At 32.4% G+C, this 18,165-nt stretch overlaps 3 protein-coding genes across 4 annotated transcripts; all 3 read right to left on the minus strand.

The window, feature by feature from the left end:
- Window positions 1-306: 306 nt before the first annotated feature.
- On the minus strand, window positions 307-6,993 carry LOC126682213 (L-ascorbate oxidase homolog). The gene is made up of 8 exons (XM_050377814.2): window positions 6,653-6,993; window positions 6,463-6,572; window positions 4,338-4,608; window positions 3,577-3,679; window positions 2,943-3,288; window positions 1,146-1,511; window positions 977-1,055; window positions 307-855 (listed from the first exon to the last, which is right to left on the minus strand). The coding sequence occupies exons 1-8, from the start codon at window positions 6,809-6,811 to the stop codon at window positions 643-645; spliced, it is 1,647 nt and encodes a 548-aa protein (XP_050233771.1). The 5' UTR covers window positions 6,812-6,993; the 3' UTR covers window positions 307-642.
- Window positions 6,994-11,878: 4,885 nt separating this feature from the next.
- Window positions 11,879-12,584, minus strand: LOC126682222 (uncharacterized). Its single transcript, XM_050377826.2, has one exon. It carries the CDS (start codon window positions 12,567-12,569, stop codon window positions 12,144-12,146), a length of 426 nt encoding a protein of 141 aa, XP_050233783.1. The 5' UTR covers window positions 12,570-12,584; the 3' UTR covers window positions 11,879-12,143.
- A 2,418-nt stretch (window positions 12,585-15,002) lies between these two features.
- On the minus strand, window positions 15,003-17,822 carry LOC126666024 (cytoplasmic tRNA 2-thiolation protein 1). 2 transcript variants are annotated; one of them, XM_050358967.2, is made up of 10 exons: window positions 17,560-17,822; window positions 17,358-17,472; window positions 16,976-17,118; window positions 16,763-16,882; window positions 16,463-16,575; window positions 16,282-16,374; window positions 16,121-16,161; window positions 15,949-16,015; window positions 15,618-15,729; window positions 15,003-15,397 (listed from the first exon to the last, which is right to left on the minus strand). In XM_050358967.2, exons 1-10 carry the CDS (start codon window positions 17,650-17,652, stop codon window positions 15,230-15,232), a joined length of 1,065 nt encoding a protein of 354 aa, XP_050214924.1. In that variant the 5' UTR covers window positions 17,653-17,822; the 3' UTR covers window positions 15,003-15,229. The 2 variants fall into 2 exon arrangements, with proteins under 2 accessions (XP_050214924.1, XP_050214925.1); XM_050358968.2 differs by having other exon boundaries at window positions 15,003-15,394; window positions 17,560-17,821.
- Window positions 17,823-18,165: the final 343 nt, after the last annotated feature.

Raw genomic sequence — 18,165 nt, forward strand, 5'->3', positions numbered from 1 at the left:
TATACTTAGTTTAGTTTTTTCGATTATTCCCGGAACCGTAAACTCAAATGTTATAAGCGCTGAACAGTAAACTGTCAAGGTCGTGGATGCTATTCCTCTCACAAGCGCTCCACCTCCTCAATTATCAAAAAAAAAAAAGATATGGGATCTCTTGAAATTCGTAATAGTCCACTCACGGTTAAAGGGGGAGGACCTCGACACGGAATTTTTTCACGAACTCAAGATTACGTGGTATTCCAATACAACTTCAAGCATGCAAGTCTTAAAATTTATACCTTTTATGGCCAAGAATATGGGAGACAATCATCAAAAGAAAAAGATAGTATTACAAGTGAGCAACTCAATTTACTGATACAAACTTTAATTACCTAAAACCAGCTTGAGAAATAGCTGGCCTTAAGACCTTATAATATACTATTTATAAATAATGTACCGATACAAAACGGAATACAATCAATAGAGAAAAAAAGAATGTGACTTCGAGCTGAAGTCAGTAATAGACCTAATCATATAATAAATACTTAAGCCTGAAGTAAAGCAGCCAACGATGCAAAACTCCACTCTTCATTCGTTCGTTCTCCGGAGCTAGACAGGCTAATTCCCCGTCTTCAATTACTATTTTCTTTATCGTGATGCTACAGTTTACAGTGGTCGTGTGCGTCGACCGGCCGCCTTTCCACAAGTAATTGCATTCTTTGGAATGGGGTATTCATCTCTAAGTGAAGTGGAGGTTGTGAAAACTCGCAAATAAAGCTGCTGCCCAAGGTATTGGCGTGCCCAGAACTCCGTTCTTATGTTCCACATTCCTACATTGTCTAGCGGCACATAAATTGCAGTCCACGACATTGGATATACCTGCAACCACCGACGATATGAAACAATTTACATTTTTGTAGATTTATGAAGTTTTCATGGATATGATATGTGGCGTAATTGAATGAAAAGAACCGATCAATATTCAAATTTGGACTCTCACCTGAGTGGTGCATCGTGCAACTGCATCACGAAGGTTGTATTGATCCTTACTGGCTGATGTCCATTGTCCTCCGTCCATACTGCAATTGAACCAAAACCGCCAAGAAATGACTCAGAAAATCTCTGAAACGAGTCTTAATTAAGAACTCAAAGTAAAGTATGGTGCTTACCCAACGACAAAGAAACTGTAACCATCAAGATGCCAGCTTTGCACAATGTTTTCATTGTTCTGAAATACAATTTCTACAAATTCTCTATAATTAACAGTCAAAACTGAAGTGTCGAGGTAAATTCCTCCCCCATACGGTCTGTCTGATATACTATTCTCTTTAAAAACTCCAGGAATCTTGAAGTAGTCTGCAAGCTTTAGTGGGGTGTCCTGTGGAACAAAGGACACACTGTTGACTGCATATCTCTGCTTGCCATTCACTTGACCAGCAGAACTAGCAAAAATGATGGTCCTGGTTGTGTTGATCATACCATAATGGTACGAGCCTTGTGGATTTGGTCTTGGTCCACTTGCAGTAAGATTTGTCCTGAAACATGAAACAATTTCTTTATGAACTCATGCATTTGCTAGAGTTAATTGATGACTTCTTTCTTTTCAAATTGCTCTGAATCTAGAATGAGCTTTACAATACGAGGTATGTATTATTAGGAATTTAGGATTGATGAGTGTGCACTCAGTTTGAATCGAACCGGACTCTACCGAATTAAGAATATTAAAAATGTCCAAACCGAATCGAACTAGTTGGTTCGGTTAATTTTTTCAGTTCAGTTTGTAGCAAAATCTAATTTTTTTTTTACTTTTAAAATCGAATCAAACAAAAAAACTAAACTTCTTTTGTATTATGAAATCGAACCAACCCGAATTTAAGGTTTGATTTGATTATTCAATTTGGTGTGATTTTATACACCGCTGGCTATCATATCCTCGTTAAGAGCATTCCCAATGAACTCTCTAAAATTGTCAAACTCTTTAAATTAAAGAGTTTGACAATAAATTAAGAGTCCAATACATTCTCTATTCTTTATATTTAGAGTAGAGAGTGAAAATGGCTCTCCACATGTAGAGAGTCATTTTCACTCTCTACTTCATTATTCAAAGAGTAAAATTTTAAATTTTAAAAAATAAGATGGTTATTTTTACTTTTAAATATTATATTTTTATTTTAAGTAAAAAAAACTGAATAAATAAATGAATAAAAAATAAAAATAAATTATTTTATTAGTATTTTTTATGAAAACAAAATAATATAAAATTTAAGAGAGTCAATTAATTTAATATTATTATTATTTAATACTTTTATTTTATTATTAATTATTAAAATGATATACAATAAAAAACTGATATTAAAGAGTCCATTGGAATAAAATTTTAAATATCACTCTTTATCTTTAAAATGCTCTTTATTTTACAAAAGATGCTCTTTATTTTAAAAAATATCACTGGGGATGCTCTAACCACTCCCTACCGCCGGCTAAGAGGATTAAATCCTAGACAAAGTGATATTTTAGGTAAGAAAAGAGCCATAGGGGGTTTGCATTCGGTTATCGAGATAAGATTTTCATTTTTTTGTCAAAACCGAATCGCAATAAATTTGTAAAGATATAAAAATTTCAAATGGAAATGAACCAAACTAGTCGGTTTTGATTTGACTTTTTGGTTCGGTTTACACCAAAATTTATTTGAATTGTTTTTACTTTCAAAAAGTAATGTTAAACCAAACTGAGTTTGTCCGTTCAGTTTGGTTTTTGCTCACCCTTGGACCCCATCTGACCAACATGAAGCATATTAATAGCATCTAACTAATAATTTTCAATAATTAATAGAGTCACAGTGCAACTGAATTCTTTACAAAATGGACCCAGATATTAAATGACTAGTATAATTTCTGTTTTGTCACCAAAAGAGCAATAGTGTAGACTGTAAAGGACATTGAAAAGTATAGGACTTAAAGACATACCTAATGGAGCGGGCCTGATTGAGAGACCAATCAATCTGAATGGTGGGTCCACCAGGGGGTGGGCCAGAGACTGGGCCAGCAGAGTTACTGTAATGAAGAACGCCAGTGGTGGTGGTCACATTGTCAGTGAACCTGGAGGAAACCACAATGTAGTAGTCCTGACCAGGCTGGTCAGCTGTAAACAGAACAGAGTAGGACTGGCCAACATGAACGTCTAGTGAGGAATATGTAGTTTGAAGAGTATGTGTTCCTTCTACTTCTACAAGCTTCATTTTATGGTTTTGAATCCGGAAATTGAGTGAATTTTGTAACCCAACATTCGATATTCTAAGTCTGTACGTTTTTCCTGCAACAATGCACTCACACTACTTAGTCAAATAACACATAATTACTATAATAAACTTTAGATGTTGCTGTTATTATAACGATTAATGCTAGGGTGGATCAAAATACCCAAAGCAAATCAAACTAATAATTTAGTTCCATTTATTTTGACAATTTTAAAAAAGAAAAATTTGGTTCAGCTCGATTGTGAAAAAATATTTTTTTATAAATTCAGTTCGATTAGTCAATTCGGTTTGATTTGATTCGATTAAATGCATATCCTGATTAAAAAAAGGATTTTAAATGCTACCTTGTTCAACAGTGAGAGCGTAACCATTGGGCCCACGACCATTGATGAGGATGCCATCAGGGAATGGCAGCTTCTTACCATTATCCAGATGAGCTTTTAGGTCCTGCAGTATGAAAAAAATGGGGTGATATTATTGGAACCTAACCAATATTAAACGAATGCTATCAACAAACATGTGAAGTGACAAGTGGAGAATGCACATGCATGACTAGTGACTACAAATGGGACCTAGTAAAGTTACACACATTCTGCAAAAAAGAATTAATATCTGGACAACTGGGATTTACATTGGAACAGACTGTAGAAACTTTGGAGTATATGGCCTAAGACAAGCCACGTTGCCAACTAGTAAAGGCAGAGGTTGCAACAATTAGTCAAAATGCTTTCCCTACCAGGTTCGCCGACACAAACGCTAACCCATCAATTTTCAATAACTACAACAAATTTCAATAGTAGTGTTTGATTTCATTAGTCACTTCTCCAACAAATGAAATTTGGCACAATTTTTTAAAAACAGTGTTGAATTAAGGTTCTGGATAAAAATATCCGCATTTTATCAATTTTGAGTTGGCTGATACTTTTGACCAGTAAAATTATTCAAATTAAGGTGTAATGTTTTTTTTGTCAGAGTGTAAGCTGATATAAGATTGACAAAATGTGAGTTCTTTTACACTACAAAACTATAAATTTGAACTCTTTTGATTTTGTATCAAGTTTAAGGGATGAAATGAACAACCTTTCACTTAAGCAGAGATAATTACCGTGTGATTAGATTTGTACCAATCTCCAATAAGAACGGTGTAATCGCCGGAAGGATCTGGGAAAGGAACAGGAATTCGCGGGCGACTGAGGATTCGGATACCTCCAAAACCACCAGCAGCTTTGTGGAATGCAAGAGAAGGGAAGTAATAGAAACTTCCAATTTGATCCTTTACTTGAAGAATGTATGTGAAGTTTCTGCCTGGAGGAATTGGGCATGTGGTCCCATAAACACCATCCTCATATGAATTTCTTCTATTTTGAATTCCATTCCTGTATTAATTCACAAACTCAATTAATAACAGCAGCATCATTGTAGTTTTACGGTAATTTTTTTGGATCTTGACTTTTGACTTGGAGGTTACAAATTAAATAAAGGGTTAAGCTGTTTGATAGTTCATAAATGGGAAATCAATCTAATTATAATCCCTTTGCTTGCCTTAATGAGGCAAGTTCTACCGCTATAGACATGTGCAAGGAGTAATGAAATTTAATGCTGCAATGTCTGAAAAAGAAGCAAATTGATCTACTTCATTAAATTCTTAACTACATATAGTTATTTGGTGTTAAAGGTCAGAGGAACAGACAATGGCTTCTAAGCAGCTTACAAATCCATGTATTAGTAGCTAATTAGTGGCTAGAGGCTGAAATCAAGATCCATACCCCACCTTATTAACATTAGGCCAGTAGGCCTCAATGTTTTAAACCAGTGTGGTCAATTGTTCATGGTTTCCTTGGCACAAAAAAAAAAAAAAAATTGTTCATGGTTCAATCAGTTCAATCAATTAAATAAAAAATAATTATATTTATTCACTATAGATATTTTCTTCTAAAAAAGTTAAATTTTAACATATATAGAAATTTTAACTATATTGAAAACTAAACAGATCACACTTCAACTAGTAAATAAATAACCAAACAAATTTTAAACTAGTACAATCATTTCTGGCATCTTCAAAAAAATTTGGTCTGAAGACGTTGAACCAAAAATATGGCTTTTTTAGGAAAGAACTGAACCGGACTGCCTCTGATTCGAGGTCAACCCGGTTGAACTAACCGATCTGATTCGGGTCTTAAAACACTGCTAAGTCTATCCTCATATTATAAGTGGAAGACAGCTATATTCAAATGGACAAGTGACTTGACTTATATAGATAGTCTAACTAACTAGTAACTAACAGCAGCAAGCCTGTCTTAATTACAGTATAATTAGTTGCTTCCGTTTAATGATATAAATGTCACATTAGCACTCTCTTTTCAAATCATTAATTGTGGCATAGCTTATGGGTAATTACTAATTAGCAAAGTGAATCTAATATGTCCAAGAATAGACAATTCGGAAAGAAGTAAGAAGCTTCTTTGGACATTGTTTGCGCAAAATGCAGCGCTGATAGCGGAAACTTAAAACATAAAAGTATTTTTTTATACGTAATCTATACACCGAGAAATTCTTAGGTAGATTCGGTCTACCACGTCATCCGTAGACCAAACCTATCACATTATGACACATCATTAAAATGATGGCAATCTTGTAATATTACTATTCAAAGGTGTAAATAAGTAAAAAACAAATTTACAAGATTGCCATCATTTTAGTGACGTGTCATAATGTGATAGGTTAGTTTACGGATGACGTGGTAGACCGAGTCTACATAAGAATTCCTCCTATACACCAGATTAAATAAATGAGAAATATGACAATATGTGTTGTTCAGTATATTTTTTTAAATAAAATATTTATACTGTATGATCTAGATCTACATTTTTTTAGTATTTTTAAATTATAACAAAAGAGAGAAAGCTATGAAATAACTTAATTACCCTGATTTGAATATTATGCTTCTACACTTTTGTTAAACCAATTTTTGAGATAAGTTTTTGTTTATGACTGAAAAACGTAGCAATCAGACATTCTCTAATTATAAAATGAAACTACGTATTTTCATGGTTAAATCAGATAATATTATTAGATTTACTTATATACCCCTACCGAGCAAATGTCATCAGCCTAGAAATAAGCAGTACGGTGCATATTCCTTCCACTTACTGACTTACAGACAGTGAAAGTTCACGGAAAAGGAAACAAAAAAAAAAGAGATTCTGAAACCGTGAAGAGAATTTCCTTACCAGGAGAGAAGAAAAGGCTCGTCTAAGCTGTTATACACATTGATGATAAGGTTATCGTTAGTAACGGAGTGAATATCCGGCCCCGGAAATTGTCCGTTGATCAAAATACCCTGTAATTCAAACAAAATCAATTACTATCTCTTAAATAAGAACAGATCAAACAATCAAGCCAATAACAAAAAATACAAACCCGTTGACGAACACCGAGCGGATAAATATCGCCGTAAGTGACATTCCAGTTGAAAAACCTGTACGGATCTTCAGCTTCAACAATGGCAAAAAGAAAAACAGTACTGATGCATAACAATAAACCGCATACAATGCCTGTTCCCGCTACATTAAGCGGCATTTTCAAGTAATGAAATCACCAATAGGATATTGCCTATTTTTTCTGGGTTTTTGGGCAGAGAGGGCAGAGTTTAAAAGGTTCTTGAAAGAAGCAAGTGAATGATGAGGGAGAGGGATGGTGTAATATTTAAGTGCGGTACAGAGTATGTGAGTGTACTACTGTATCACAATGTGTGGATTTTGTTTTTTTAAAACTGTAAAATTGGGGTTTTAAAAGAATAGAGAGGGAAAATTTACAATTTTGTTAAAAAGAAAATTGAAAATGGAGTGTCGGTGGTGGGGTCCGCATGATATATGTAAAGGTTAGCATTTTTATAGTGTGGAATTATGTATATGTAATGGGTAATTGTCTCCCACATGGTTTTGCGGTGCTGTTTTGACACGATGCTATCGCATGTGATGAGGTTTTAAGTTTAACACGCCCCTTCGTCTATTCAACTAAAATGTAGTAATTGAGGGTTTTTATATTATTGGCTAATTTCCTTAAAACCCACCAACTTTTAGCTCCAATTCAATTGCACCTTCATATTATAAAACCACCAAATATACATAAATTACGATCTTTCACTTTCAATTGCACCCTCAACCATCAAATTGATATTTTTTTCACTTGAAAATAGTTCATATAAATATTTTATATTTAACATATAGCTGCAACCACGCCACCCCGACTCTATAAGATTAATTGACGACATTCTGATATTTGAATGATTTAGTCGCCACTATCTGACCCGCTAAAGAAATTCTGATTCAATAATTTAAAAAAAAATAATTATTTTAAGGGATAATGTCATAAAAATTCACCAACTTTATATGTTTTTTCAATTTAATCACGTTTCTTAAAACTTTTCATAAACATACACCAACTTTCATTTTTTCCCAAATTCATACACGGTGCTGACGTGACACTCATTCATTGGTGCAATTTGTTGAGGTCAAAAATTAATTAGTTCTGCGATTTTTATTAGGTCAAATGTTTTAAAACTCAAATTTAATAATTAATTTGACTAATTTGAATTCGGATATAACAATATTATATAAATTTGAGTTGGAATAATTTTTAAAATTAATTCTAAATAGTTGACAAGTTTGACTCCTCTTGATTTTGCACTTTTACTTTGCGTCTTGAATAACCAAATGTTATACTTTTGTTGCTTTGTGGTTTAATTCAACTCCTCTTTACTATACCCGACAAAAGTGGTAGCATTCTTGGGTCATATGAAGGTTGATTTGGAATTACTGACCTAAGCCATAACTGGGTTCTTAAAACTGTTTCTTGTTTTAAAAGTAAATGCATTGTAAGGTAAAATGGATCTATGTACTCCCTCCGTCCATTTTTAGTTGTCGCTTTAGGTTAAATTGCTAAGATTAAGAAAGTGCTTCTTTTGTCTTAAATTATAAACATAAAGACTACTATAACCCTATTTATAAACTCCACTATTGAAAAATTTAGTTTTGAAAATAGAGTTATTAACCCACTATTGGATGATTTAGTTTTGAAAATTGAACTACTATTTAATGAAGTGATTTAATAAGAAGGTCAAATTTGGAATACTAGTGTAAAAGTCATATAGAAATCCTAAAATGACAACTATTGATGGACAAAAATATTTGCCTAAAACGACAACTAAAAATGGACAGAGGGAGTAGTTGATATTCACACAATTGTATTATGCTCCACTTAAAGAAAAGTTAAGGCATGAGGTGAATTATTTAATATGCAAGGGAAATGAGAGAAAAAAGTAGGTAAGAGGTTTAAACTTCATGGAAGAAGTTAATACAACTTAAGTGGTGAATGACAAGGGTTAACAAATGTGAGCAAACGGTTGAATTGATTAATTATTATATCTTATATACTAATTATAAATTTAGCCAAATTAATTTAACTGGAACTTGATAAATCAACTGATTGAACCGATCAAAAAATAAAAATAAATTGAAACAAAAATATATACATGTTCATCTTTACCGGTTTAACCGATCAAATGATCATAAACTAATCGACAATTGCATAATGTAAAAAAAATGCACATGAATGTTTTTGGATTTATGCATCAGAACATCTCACATTTATAGTGGTTGTACAAAAGGATTAGGGGGCATATGCATGAGAACGAATGATCTCCAATCCAAATTACAAGGACAGAGGTCCAAGACTCTTAAGGTCTTCGATTTAACTTTAATCCCACCTTGAGCAAAACTAAAAATATATGAAAGTACTGAAACAGAAGGCTATGTAATCGAAGATTGAAGACGGAATATTACGAAACTAAGAGCTACAACATTGGCTGCGATATCATTCCGTCAAAATGACAAATTGTAAAACGATACAATTATAAGAAAACATGGTAACTGTAACATGCAAATACCAATTACTGTAACTAGTACATATATATCTAATATTCTACCTCTAATAAAAAGATCTGTCTGAGAAGTTCACAGAGCTAAATCAACTTATATGGTAACCTAATGGATATTTCATATAGTTATTTGATAATTTTAACATAAACTGTTAGACTCCTAATAGAGTAAAAGTAGAAGAATCTAGTCAATCGCATACTATTGTCAATTAAAATGAGGCAGAGGTTTGAAGTTTGAATGTGCTCAATTGTCTACACAATTAAAACTAGGTTTTACCTTCACAAACAAACTTAAGTGAATTTACCGGTGTCTCTAGAACATTTTAAGTCGAGAAGAAAAAGAAAAATGAGTTTTTTATTTCAGAATTTAAACCAAATGATGAAACTAATAAGGAACTGGGATCCACATGAGAGTGCCCACAGAAGGGCCTTCATTTCGGCGTCAATGAACTGGAAGCAACCCATATAATTATGTCATTATCTTCCTTTCAGGGGAGGCCTTATCATTTAGCTTTAACCATACGCCAAACGACATACATTGCTTGGCCTTTCCTGCACTTGCTCATTCCAGATTAACATTACTAATTTGCTCTTCAATTTTTAATTACCAAATCAAGGAGTCAAAATCACCTATAAACCAACAAGACTAATAAATATTATACGTAATTATTTTCTTAACGCGTTTTCTAACTAAACTTGAGGATGCAGTTTAGAAGCCAACAGTAGGTAGGACCGTTGCCCGCAATGAGTGGGAAAATCATCCTACAGGACCTACACTCATAAAAGCAACCTTATTTGCATCCATAGACACATAATTGATTTCCTTACTTTGTCAAAAACAGATTTCAAATTAAAAAAAAAAAAACAATTATTCCACACCACAATCCCAAACACTAAAGTAAGCAAACGTTCAGTTCTAGGACAGATTTAACCAAGATCGAATAATTTTATCTCTTTAACCAATAAACGAAACTATAAATTTTAATTGAACTGACCAAGATATAACCAAATTAATCAAAATTTAAAAAAAAAATGCAAAACCAAAAAGAAATCAGTTAAACCGGTAAAAATATGAAGACTAATCCATTAAAAATATAATTATTCAATTAATCTGGTCAATCAAATTTTTAGAATTCTAATATGTGATCAAACCGAACTAACTGAGTTAATAAAAAATTTAACCAAAATAGACCAATTAATTTGATTTAACCGACCGCTTGTTCATCCCTATCATAACACCTTTATAGGCTCATAAGTTTATGATGTAATAGGACTTCAAATAAACACTGTCCAAATAAAAATTTCTAATTTTGTAATAACATTCACAGTTGTGCAAATCCCAAATGAGGATATACAAGCTTAGTGACTGGCCATCTCACAATATTTTACTTCATCAACCATTCATGTTTTACATTTCAGCAGTTGAATCTCACTAAAAGGTCTCATGGGCAGCCATACACAATTTAAACATTTGTGTTTGTGCCAGCCGCATTTACTGAAGTTAATCTTATTTGTATCCAGCCACGCCGTCACCAGTCCCATGTGCAATAAAATTGCAAGCAATGACTTGAATAGAGCATTGACTATATAATAAGGTATCAGTATGGATGATTAAGAAAACCTACAGATAGATCTCCATACTGCACAGAATTAACAAAGTCGCATGAAATCAAACAAACAAAATGACCAATTTGAAATTTTTCTGCCACAACACAATATTAACAAGGGTAAATTACTATTACCGCATGAGTTAAGTCCGAACTTGTTTCTCCCTCAATTTTCAAAACCAGTATTTCCCCTTGACTTTTATATTTCATATAACTGAAACTCCCTTATTAATGGGGGTTTTAGTTAAATAATACTAAAATGTGAGGGAATTTTTCAAGATATGTGGAAAAAACAGTAGTTCGGACCTAAATTCATGGGAGTATTGGTAAAATTAATTAACCCTAATAATTATCCTTAAACCATCCACCGATCAAGTAGAATTATCCTCCCAACCTCAATTAACTATGCAGAAACCTGCCATATTGAAGGAGGCTTTTCTTGAGAGGGACATTAGTATGTTAATTAATCTTTGATCATGACAAACAAGCGACTGACCTACCTTATAAACAAAAACACTAACCTTTTCTCAACCCATATTTTCCTCTAACACACCTAGACTGCATTCACGGTGGCCACTGTCACATGAGTGAACTTCACCATTTAAGGGTAGTAGAATTTTTCGTGAAAGGGTCCAAGAGCCTGTCTAGGCACGAAATTTCCTACCTTGACACCACATAAATCTAGCTTCTAGATGAAGAAAAGGAGAGTGGGTGGGAGTGTGGGACTTGCTAGAAGGCGCTTATGTAAATTATAGAAATCACTGCTGATCATTGTCCTGCATTTCCTACTTTCTACAACGGTGCTATCCAAGTGGAATCACCCGCAATTTTCTGTTATACTATAAAGTTCAGTACATGTACTTTAAGTCTAAAATTTTTATAACCACTAAATCCAATTTCATAGCACCAGTATCACCAATGATGTACTCCAACAACAACATATTGCATAAATGTTAATATGGATCAACTGCGCTGGCGTAAAATTAATCTGATAAGCAAATCATCAAACCTTAAATCAAGCAGCAAAATAACAAACAAAATGCAAATAGGCCAAACTCAATCCACAAGTAACAGGAGAATTATGTACAATTTGGAGTATAATTACGACAAAACTAGAGTATTCTTAACTTCCACTAGGTAATTGGAAAATCCTCGAGTAATATAACACTAGCATAATGGATTAGTTTGACAAATTTAGCTAAATTGAAGCCTTTCAACTGTCACAGTAAGGTGTTCATAAATCACAATGTTAAAATTAGAAGTAATGCGGATTTCCGAACAGCGAAAACAAAGTGTCAAACTTTTGATTATTGATATCATAAACTACAACAAAAAGACGAACATAAACAACTCACATAGGAACAGTTTAATTTTCGTCGCCGAAGAGAAGGCGAAGGCGAGAAGCAAAACGGCCAGTAGAATCAAGAGAGGCTTCGTTGAGCAAACCCTGCCTGATGTTATTCAATCGAGTCGTTAGGGTTTTCTGCTCTTCTTTAAGAGCTGACGTGTCCTCTTCAAGGTCGTGGAGCCGGTATTTTTGACCCAACGATCTCACACTCAAAAGCAAAATTCCGGTCATTGCAAAGAACTGAATAAAACTATGTTTATGCTTTATTGCGTTTGCTATAAACCCCACCGTCTTTTTAGGGTTTTGAGAGGCCGTCGGCGCTGACGACGCCATCCGAGCACCAACTCCGATTTCTTCCCAGGAATGAGAGACTCCGTTTTGAGTTGCGTTGTAGCTTGAGGGAAGTCTAAATCCTGTGAGGTAGTGGTTTACCGTCCCCAACATAAGTAGGCTGTCATTTTACGCCACGTCCAATAACAAGGCTATAGTTTCGTGCCACGTCAAATAGTAAAGGGTTGCAGCTATAATTGACTATACTTTAAAATTTGAGAAAAATTAATAAGTACCCTACATGGCTATAATTAATTAGATTTTTACTGTTGACCAAAAAAAAGTTGATGACATACTTTTTAAGTTTTCAAATTGCACAAATAACTTTATAATATTTGAGAATTACTGTCAACTATAAAAAAGGAAAGAAGTGGTTACAAGAATCAAAATCTCCTACAAAATCTCAAAGCATAAATATAGAGCAATTAATATTCAAGAATATTTAATAATCCTTAATTATAGTAATTAATAATTTGAATTATATGCCATAAACGGCTAAAGGGAAACCAAAAAAATAAAATGATTAAAAAAATGAAAACAACAAGTATTTGCGAAACAAAAAAAAATCCAGCAAAACAAGAAATTTATCAACTCATCATAAACAATCAACAAATATGAATAAACAATATAAATTCATTTATTTGTAAAAAAAACTGATATATTGTCAGTTACATGTAGTTAACCATTAATAAATTAAATTTAATAAAAAACTATTAACATCATAAAATTATTTTTAGATAAATCTAGCAAATATATCATAAAATTAACAGTACACCAAATTAGTTAGCTGTCAATTAACCAGTAGTCAATTATTAGTTAATTTTTAACTAATAAAAAAAAGATAATTAACATTATGTATTCATGTTTTAAATAACCAACACAAGTATAGTTAACTAATAGTTAACCGTTATGAAACATATAATTACTCCCCTAATTATTTTTAAAATTATTCAAATATAACAAAAAAACAACTGAACATCAAATTTTAATTATTTTAAAATAATCATACGTATAAAAATAATTGTTAGTTAACTATTAGTCACATGTTAATTAACTGTAATTAAAAAAAAGTAATTATCAATATATATTCATGTTTTATATAAAAATCATATAAAACTAGTTAACTATTAATTAACAATTAGAAAACATATAGTTAACCTTAATTATTTTTACATCATTGCTAATATCCCAATTACAATAAAAAAGACAACAGCTGCCAGCCACCTCGCCTTCATTCATCGTTCGCTTTCGTTCATCGTTCGCCTATCTTTGTCCCACTGCAACGACTACTTTCTTTGTTCAACTCAAACCACCTTCGTTCATCGTTTTTTTCATCAGTTTGACAGAAAAAAAAACTGCAATATAAAAATTAACAAAGACGATTCAAAATTTTTAGAAATGCTTGCAGAATTAAAATTTACCAAAGTTAACTATTACTATATTAAAAAATAAGATTATTAATATATCATTAGTACACCATTGGTTAACCAACAAAAAAATCAAGTCATAAAATTACAAATCAAAAATTGTTGTTGCGTCGCGGATCTGATCCTCAATTCCGATTTTTTAATCATGGCGACAAGAGGTCCTTCATTTTTTTGTAAAATAAAAACACTGTTTAACTGACAGTTTACACATAGTTAACCATTGGTTAACTACATCTAATAAAAAATGATATTAACGTCATAAATTCTTGAATTCGAGATCATTTGTCAAAAACCAACAAACAATTTAAAAATATCCTTAAAAATATATTATAAACAACATAGTAATTAACAACAGTCTGCAATGATGCATATAAATTCATTCACAACAAAAAGCAATAACTACCAAACAAGACAACAAATAACATTGCATATATACATAGAAATAGATCAAAAAACAATAGTAAATAAGATAAAATATATTAAAAAAAATACCTTGACAGCAATAACCATATCAACAACAGCCATATCCTTTCGATTATCAATGATATTCAAATCTTCGAAACCGCTATCATCATCTTCTTCCCGATTAAGAACTTTATGGTTCTTTTGCCGTCAATTCTTTTTATATAGAAATTGAAAGTTTTTTAGTAGACAAATATTTTGCCAAAACCTAATTTTGAACATTATGAAATTAATTTTCTTCCAAATTCAAATTGAATGAGAAGTTTCAGTGAATGGGATAATGGAGAGAATAAGTGGAGAGGATGAATCGGAGAAGGTTTGTCAAAAGGATTTTGTTTATTGGGAAAGATTTGGTAAATGAGAAGATTGAGTTAATTTCGGAGAGAATTTAGGAAAGATCAATCACAAATGGTAACATGCAAGGAAATCTTGGTTGACACGGAATAATGACTTTGTATTTTGACAATTAAATATTTGTATTTGTGCAAAGGAATAATTGTAAATTCAAATTCAATTTTTTGAAACCGTAAAATGTTAAATGGGTTTTTGTCAAAGTAATATTGAGATTAATTAGGTCCAATACAGTATCTAGGCTAATTTATTCTTAAAATTTCTATTTTGGGCCGGCTCAATCTTTTGGTAACACACTGAACCCAACTTAAAACGTAAAGAATTTTTATTTTTGCTCTTGGTAACTACAAATTTAAATTCACCTAAAATTTTTCTAACAGTTTGAGAAAAATATGAACAGAGTTTACTAATACAAGTAATTCACAGTAAACAAAAATGCTACAGTGACTTGATTTGGCCAGTGTCTAGCTTTAGGTTGCATCTTGGAAGAACCAGAAGATATTTCTCGATATGAAATAATAGTGCACTCCAAAATCAGAAATCCAAAGTTCCGCACTGTTTGCTTTCGATGTTTTTTGCACCCTGACCATGATGAATCTCTTTCTTGCCATCTGAATCAAGGGCTCGGCTACGCCCTATGCCCAGCTTAGGCAAACCCCGGTTCAATCCCTCGAGCAGAACACAAGCTTTACACCATTTCTGCTGACGCATTAAGCAATGTGAAAAGGATTAAGATATAATCGTGCAGAATTCTAGGTCACAACAAAGGCATCAAATTGATCAATGATGAAATGCATCATTGAAATATTATCGGATGAACATTACCAGAAAAACTACTTAACAGATGTGTTTTTCATCAAACTTCGCTGTAGTTTAATGTAACGGATGTTGCATTAGCCACAAAATGTAAAACCATACTCACTTGGCTGGAAATGTAACCACAACGTTCGCAAGTCCCCTGCTCTGGCATTTTTGTACATGTGGATATTCTAAAGCTCTCCCCTGACTTGATGATGTCCAGTATGGCCCTAGGTCTGCATTAGTAAGCCATGGCTGTTACATTACTATATTATGAGGTACACTAGGAAAATCTTCACCAAACGTTTAGAATTTTTTTTTAATCTTCTATCAGTATTCAGAACTCTTATAATTAAGAGACAGCAGAAACTTTTGCACCCAGAAAGGAGAGCAGGGGAATTGTTGAAGATTTTAGGAAAGTTGGTAGAAAACCATAACATCAATAGAGTAACAACCTCATTCGCTCCAAATCTTTGATGAACTCGCGTGCAAAACCGCGATATGCATTTGGCGAATATATACCTACAACAAAGCAAGTTATAAATAAAAAGGCGGCAAAATGCAGGATACACGACAACATGACACAATATTACACAGTACATAGTGAACGTGGATTAGAACAATTACATTCAGTGGAGAAGTAGTCTAGCCTCTTGAAATAAGCATACGTGCAAATCTGGTCAAGAAATTGCAACTATTCTCATCCAATAATGAATAATAAATAAACAATTAGCAAGAAACAATTAGCAAGAAACAATTTTCAAGAAATTTGGCTGTAGTAAGGATATATAACAATCTCCTTCTCATAGGTATACTTGAAAGGCTTGCATCTTGGAATAGGTCCATCTTCACCAGTTGTTATTGAAGTGCATCTACTCAACCTACAAATTAAATGGCTTCCATATAATTTACACAAACCACGCAGTAATTAAAAAGCTGAACAAGAGTGCCTAGTGAGCAATACATTACCTAGCAATGTCACCTCGCAATATATTCAATAAAATTGTTTCAGCAATATCATCTGCATTATGTCCAGTAGCAACCTTATCCACTTTCAACAATGCAGCACCTCGATCAAGGGCCTTACAAGATGAAAGACACTATGAATTTCACCAAAAATATTTTCTTGTTTCTACATATTAAATTAACTTGTTATTGCTCATGAATGTAGGTCGCATTTCTGTTTCAGAAATGATGAAAATGGGAGAATTAATAAAACAAAAGCGATGCTCACTGTTTATGATATAATGGCGAAAACATATTCTATACCTGACGACGAAAGACACCACAAAATGTGCAATTATTCTTTAATCCAATCATCTTCACAATCTCATCCATGGTCCATCCATACAAATCCTTGTAAGAAACAATCTTCAACGGCAGTCCATACTGAAAATGACGAGATAAATACATGAGCCCCTAAGTAAAATTCTCGAATTGATTGCTCACAAAAGTTATTAAATACTAAAACAATAACTCAACCTGAATTTCATTTCTTTTGACAGTTTCAAGGGAATCATCTCTGTAGCCAGTAATGCCTTCATCAACTGACAATAAGAACAGATCCAGGCCATAATTATGCCGTCGATTTAATTCTGATAATACATAAGCAAGAACTGTGGAATCTGCAAGAAAAAGATAATAATAAGAACGAATTTGTCTGGAAACATCAATTTAAAAGCCATGTGAAATTTGGCATAAATTCATTTGTTTCAAATTACTTGGTTAATTTTAAGTTAAAAGGAATTAACTCTAGCAACTAAAAAATGAGTTCAATATGAAAATTGATTACATAAAAATTAAATTCTTTCATTTTTAGGCAATTTAAACAACTGAGATGAAATTAATACAATAAGATAATAACCTTTTCCACCAGAAGCACCAATAGCAACGCGGTCACCGGGTTTAAAGAGCTGATTATCCACAATCACTGTGTGTATCTCTTCTTCAAAAACCTCATAAAAGCATTCTTTGCATATCTTTATCAAACACAGCAAATATAAATTCGTTTTCAAGTGTAATTATGAATGTTAAAGTTGAAAATTCAAATTGAAACAAATAGTTACCTGCTCTAAGGTTTTAGGTCTTTTAAGAGCGGCTCTTCTTTGATTACAGAGGCAGCAAAAGGCCTTCTTGGATTTTGAGTCGGTTTGCTCCATCGGAAGGAAGGATTAAACTGAATTATTGAACATTTAAGGAACCGAAGTGTTTGATAAATGTAAAATTCTAACTTTCAAGAGCAACACTCGAGTTCTTTAGGGTTTTAATTAAAAGAAGAAAGATGATCTTGTTCAGAGTATGAAAGAGTTCTTCACCTCAATTTTAATTTATTTTTCAATTTCAATTTCTGTCATAGTCATTTGTTCAAATTAAAAAAAAATTCAAACATACTTTTTATATTATTTCATATTTCTTAATTTATATTTTTATATAGAAAAATTGCAAGCGTAAAATAATACTAAGAATATATTTAATTTCTTTTGAATCTGAAAAATAAAAAATAAATTAAAATTAAAAAATTTAACAAGTAAGAATATAAACACAAAAAATTAAAAAGTTAAAATACTTTTTTTTTTCAATAAATTAAAATACTTTTAAATAATTAAACTTTTTATTTAATATACAGACAAAATAAAAACTTATCCTTACAGTCAAATGTTTTTATAGGAAGA

This window comes from Mercurialis annua, linkage group LG1-X (genome assembly GCF_937616625.2).
Source record: "Mercurialis annua linkage group LG1-X, ddMerAnnu1.2, whole genome shotgun sequence".
Taxonomy (NCBI): domain Eukaryota; kingdom Viridiplantae; phylum Streptophyta; class Magnoliopsida; order Malpighiales; family Euphorbiaceae; genus Mercurialis; species Mercurialis annua.